Below are 6,077 nucleotides of genomic sequence, written 5' to 3' on the forward strand. Positions count from 1 at the left end.
GAGATTCTACAGCTTCTCTCAGTAGCCTGTCCCAATGTTCGACCACCATCAGAGTCAGAAGGTTCTTCCTGATCACCAACCTAAATTGCCTCTGCTGCAGGTTTGAGGATACTGCTCCTCATTTAGGCCCCTGGCAGACATTCAATTAAAGATGTGAGGGGATCTGATCTGCGATTCCAGCAACCATGCTTCCTGCCATGCTACAGGAGGCATGACTGGGGATAAAATCCAAATCACACCATATTGCTGGGGGAGAGGGAGTCTTGGATTATAATCTCAAAATCCTCCTGTGTCAGCAAGTAGCGAGCCAGTCAGATGATCACAAGCAGAGTAAACCAGCAGAGCAAGCCAGTCGAGGGCTCAAAGGCACCCATCAGGCTGGGAGCCACAAACAGCTAATCTGTCTGGCTACATGTACAATTTAAGGCACGATGGGAACCAGCCACAAAGTTATGCATTTTATTTAATAACGTTGTGGCTCATTCCTGTTTTATTGTACCAGTAACTGCATGAACATGTGGTCGGGTTACTACATAAGATGTGATTTGCTGTTAATCATGGCTTGAGTTTAACATCTGGCAGAGACTTAGAGTCACAGCATGAACACAAGGGCTAATATGTCTACAAAGATATTACTAGATAAAACTAGAACTTAATTTGCTTTTACACAGTAAATTTCATCTGTTTATGAAGCACCTCAGGATGAAAATGCAATAGAATAGGAACTGGCAATATTTTCCAGCAGCAGGGGGCTGGAATGACCTAGTTTGGGTCCAAGAAAGGTAGGTACTAGGACCTGTCTGGCATGTCTTACTGCAGCATCAGAGTCCTTGCTCTGTGGGTCAGATCCAGCCCAAAGGCCAGAAATTGCCAACTCCTACTATACAAACACTATCTCTGGAGTTCCCACACTTTGTCCAGCTTTATCTCCATTCACCCTAAAAATTATTTCATGTAACCCCATGTACACAATCGCTGGTGTTTGCATACCATAACTGACCTGGGGATTTTCTGGGTTGATTACTTGTCTGCTTACTGTTACACCGCAGTGAAAGCTAAACTGCGACTACCTACCCATAGGTGAAGCAGGGTTAAGTTGCCCATGCTCATCTTCCCTTATGGAATAGAAGCAGACGTAGGAACACAGAAACTGTTTACATGCCTCCAAATGACAGAGGACAGGGACTCAATGCTCCTCAGCTGCTTAGTGGTAAGTTACTGCAATTACCCTGGCAAATAAGAACATTATACTGGGGCAATTTCTCCCTGTTTGGCTCTCACTGCAGGGCAACTGCAGATATGGCAACAGTCACAGCAGAACAGCTGTGGCACAATACAGCTTTGCCTTCCTGTTACTTTGGGCAACACAGGGAAATTGCAGGCTTAGGGGAGTTAGAGACTGTGAGATTTATGATCCCACTGGCAATTGCTGTAATCCTTTAGTCTGAAATTGCTAATACACATTTAGCTGAAAATAAATGCCTGCACACATGTGCCCGCCCACACACACACACACACACTGTACTAAAGCATCAGGATTTCAAAGCCTGAATAGATGCCAATAACCAGAGCTAGTTTCAATGCATCTTTAAACTATACTTGCAATAAGCAACATTTTTTGTAAGACGTTTGTAACCTAGAATACTGTCAAGTTCCCAGGTGGCATTTTTTTTTAATTTGTGATGTTTATTTTCTACCATACAGGTATTATTGTGTGCCTGCCCTCCTCTCAGACTGCAAATTCTGACTGGGGTAGAAAACCACAGCTTCCTTCACATGGGCAGGCTTTTTGCTTTTAAATTACAGTGGCAGTTAAGTAAGGCCAGATGTGAAAGCAATAAGAAACTGGGGGGTGGGGGGAGTTTGCAGTTAGATTCCCCAATTCATTTCAGCAAGTCTCCTGTGTACCTACAGGAGCTAAAGACAGTGAGACATGGAAGTAGAAGTGTGACACAAGGCCTTTTCACCTTTGATCTTAAGCTCAAATGCAATTCAGGGTCTAAATCTGAACCCACAGAAGTAGAAATATAAAGAATAGAGAACTGGGTTGCATGCAAGTAGAAACTGAAATTCAATTTTTCCAGAGCTGGCAATTGAAGCAAATAGATATTTTGATCCATTTCCCAACAATCAGACCTAAATCACAAGAGCCACCAATAAAAATGGGCTACAGATAATAAGACTTGCATCAAAGATTAAAAGAGCACAGTGTCTGAACAGGTCACTCACCCTATAAGGGAGGCCTGGGGCTCTAGAAAAGGGGAGCGCTGAGAAGTGTGTACTGCTGTACCCTTTGGCTTGTAGTTGGAAAAGACCACATTGCCAGGGTTGTCTATATCAAGCACCTTCAGTAAAATTTAACTATCTTAACTTCTAAGATTTAATTAAAAGTCACATACATAACTCTATTATGCAGGAAGGAATACTTAATGCAATTCATAGTAAGTATCTATTATAACAGCAGTAACTGATTACTTTTGTCTGCCTGAAAACAAACACACAAGTAGCACTTAAAAAGAACATTTTCATCCATAGTGCTCAAAGCATTTTACAAGTGAATGAAGGCCCAAAAAATCCTAGCGATGCCTCTGAGGTCACAGACAATCTGTTGGTACCACAGCCTGGAACAAATATATTGTTCCTTCTCACTGAGCTGCATCACTCACCTCTTCTGCTGTCCAGAAGGATGCTTGTGCCTGTTTATACATTTTCCATATATCGGGGTACTGGATAGGGAAGATGACAAATCGACGAGGATTTTTTCGAAGAAGAGGCTCTTCACTTGCTTTAAAACCATTTTCAATAGTGTTTGAAGAGGAACTCTGCAGGAAAAGCATCATATCATTTAGAGATACTATTTCCCATTATTCCTCAAATATTAACTTACTTTTGCTACTTTTTTCCAGAGAGGTTACAGATTTAAAAATACTCCTTTGTATTGTATCAAGATGTACATATGCCTAATAAGAATAGCCACGTGATCTTTACCTTCCTTCCCTTTCCCTCCATCTTTTTGATGCCCAAGCTTGATGATCTGCCTCTCTCTGTGTGGCCCTATCTAGCATAATTTAATGACATTTTCCCCCTACCAGGTGCAACATTGTCAGGAAATGTCTGCGGTTCAGTGCAAAAGAGAAAGTCTGTCTCTGGGGAAACTGCACTCACTTGCACCCAGCTCAGATGTACCGCAGCGAACACAACATGCATGGACACGTGCAAAGTCACTTCATCCCAACTACCAACCTGCATCTAGCACAGCTACTTGCGGTTCAACTCCAGAACATCATACAAGATTTCCTTCAGAATTTCTCCACATTACAGATCATGTGTCTATGCACAAGCTGTTCAAAATGAATTAATTTGACATCTCAGATGCAATAAATACTCCGATTCGTAAAAAAAGCAGTACTTTCCAGGGATTTGCTTGCTTTAAGCCTGTGCCGATACACTCCTAATTGCTCCACGTTTAGTGGTCCTCCCATTGCCATACCACAGTGCACTGCCTCACATTTGGGTTCATCCATCTGTATGTCCCTCCACTAGTCTTGGGTTCCCTTGACCAGGTTTCACCTTGCTTTAAATGCTCCCATATATAGCCCTTCTAATACCAAGACCTGGGAAATTCATACATCTGGAGTCACAGACACTGCAGCAGTCACCCCACCCATCCTCTGCCTAGTCACACACCCTTGCAGAGCTCTTGGACCCAACTGCCTTCTGGGAGTGCTGCATGTCCAGGCCACTCCAAAGAGGAGTTAGTGGACTGCAGACATCTGTGTGTTCCACCTCAGGTCATCCAAACCCAGAAATGCAATACTGAGACCATGTCAGTGTCCCACTCCAGCTGCTCTAGAGGCCTCAGTTTCCAGTGTACTTGAGAACAGCTGCAGAAGGATGTCCCAATCAACATAAGCATCAATATATTTCCAGATTAAATGTATGCGAGTGGGAAGAAAAAGCTTAGGAATGGGAGCTGGAAGACACCAACAACTAGACTATATACCCAATTGTATCCATACATGAAACTTAATATTTTTTCCCTGAAGAAAAAAAAAAAAAAAAAAAAAAAAAAAAAATCAAATCTCACAGACACCAGTACCACAGAACAACAGACATGTTTATTGTAGCAGCAGATATAGAATGAAAAGTAATTCAGGAGAAAATGGTCTAGGACTATTGTTTAATCAACACACTAAGATTTTATGTATAATTCAATGACAAGGCAAAAACTCCTCAAAAAATTCAAAGACATTTTTAATAGCTTAATAGGAAGGTTTGGCACACCTAGAGCAGTAGAGAGGCTGCAGACCCCGGCACAGAACAAAGGCTTCTCAACCGTTACACACGCAAGGATCCCCTCTAACTTTTCTGAATGCACTAACACCCCATTTGTAAACCACTAGCTTAGAGTGCACTTGGTATGCTTTGGCACTCATTTTGTCTTATACAATGTAGTAGGGATAAAACCAAAAGTTCTAAAATAATTAAGTGCATAAAACAAATCAGGCTAAAAGCTATGCACATAAATGAGAGCACTAGCTTTGATATCCTTTGTAGAATTTTAAAATCACATAAGAGATGTCCCTATTATAGACTCATCTTGGTTCATTTAGAAATCTGTAAAAAAGGTATCCCTCCTGATTACTTTCAATTGGAGTTTTTTTTAGCCTAATTTCTTTCCATCTAATACCCTTCCTTATGAAATACTTAGCTCTGCTTGACAAAATCCTGTTGTTTTCCAGTGTAAATCGATAAATTTCTATGAGAAATACTGATTGAAGAAAACAATTTAGTTGGGCTAAAACACCAGAGGACCACAACTTCAGTTTGATTCTCCTTACATTAGAACCTATCCTATTTGCGCTGGTTCCCATTTGCTGGTCCTCAGAGGTGTTTACAAGGTACCCCTGGTCAGCATGCAAATAAATCTGGTTTTGCACAAGGGATTCACTGGAGCCCTGATCCACATATATCATTCCTCAACTCCTTCCCCAGGCACCTTGCAGGGCTACAACAAGCAAAAACAGCCCAGTACCCACTGTGTCCTGGGGGGAGAATTTCTTGGAGCTCCCTCCCCTCAAGGTGTTTCCTCATCCAAGGTGCTGTAATTACAGTGCGTTGGAGCAGCCTCATTGCATGTGTAAAAGCACCCAGTGCCCAATTAGTGTTTTCCAGAATTATTTTCCATCTGGTAGATGAGCACAAGCAGTGTACATGAAAAACCTTTGATTATTTTACTCTGCATAATCATGTAATTCGTATATAGTGACTACTCTGAACTTTTATGGTAATATTTTGTACATTAAACATTTATCTGTATGTAGGGAGCTTGGGGTTCCTGCTGCTTTAAGGAAAGACGAGATGCAGATGACTCAGAAGGGAATTAAATGAACCGTATGACCCAAAAAGGGCTGAGTCTGCATTGTATAAGCCCAGGGCCAGAGCTGGGAGGGCAATCTAGCTCTGGGAGCCATAGAAAAGCTTGAATCCAGAGGACAAGAATGGCAGACCTTATGAGAAGAGGCCGAGAGGCATGGGACTCTTCAACCTGGAGAAGCAAAGGCTCAGGAGGGACTTGGTGGCAGCCTATAAGTACATAAGGGATCTGGGAGAACGTCTGTTCACCAGGGCACCCCAAGGGACAAGGAGGTCACAAACTGCTGGAAGACCATTTTAGGCTGGACATGAGGAAAAACTTCACTGTCTGAGCCCCCAAAAGTGGTGCAAGCACCTGCTCTGGACACTTTTAAAAAACACTTGGGTGCTTCTCATCCTGCTGGGATCCTTTGACCCCAGCTGACTTCCTGCCCCTGGCGCAGGGGGCTGGATCCGATGATCTTGCGAGGTCCCTTCCAGCCCGACTGTCTATGAATGCACGACAGCAATCTACCACCATGAGGGTGCCCGCCCCGGTCTCCCCTTAATCGCTGCGGCGACTCGGATGTTTCTACCTGCTGACGTAGCCGTGCAAGGGGCCGGGGAAGGCGACGAGGAAATGGTATCTACGGATCAGAGCGCCAGTGAATCCCTTGTTGTGCAAAACCGGGCTATTACCCGGGCTCCCCCCCACCTCTAAC

At 43.2% G+C, this 6,077-nt stretch overlaps 1 protein-coding gene across 3 annotated transcripts in view; it reads right to left on the reverse strand.

Moving 5' to 3' along the window:
• RRM2B (ribonucleotide reductase regulatory TP53 inducible subunit M2B) overlaps positions 1-5,572 on the reverse strand; it is a 29,930-nt gene extending 24,358 nt beyond the window's left edge. Inside the window, exons 1-2 of one of the 3 annotated variants that reach the window (XM_006028519.3) lie at positions 4,842-5,572; positions 2,667-2,822 (exon numbers count right to left, since the gene is read on the reverse strand). In XM_006028519.3, the coding sequence (XP_006028581.1) occupies positions 2,667-2,822; positions 4,842-4,976 (291 nt within the window). In that variant the 5' untranslated portion in view covers positions 4,977-5,572. Of the gene's footprint in view, positions 1-2,666; positions 2,823-3,243; positions 4,004-4,284 lie in introns of those variants that run through there. The other 2 variants (XM_025209934.1, XM_025209933.1) reach the window with 2 other exon arrangements.
• Between the last annotated feature and the right edge of the window lie 505 nt (positions 5,573-6,077).

This window comes from Alligator sinensis, unplaced genomic scaffold (assembly GCF_000455745.1).
Source record: "Alligator sinensis unplaced genomic scaffold, ASM45574v1 scaffold1115_1, whole genome shotgun sequence".
Lineage (NCBI taxonomy): Eukaryota > Metazoa > Chordata > Crocodylia > Alligatoridae > Alligator > Alligator sinensis.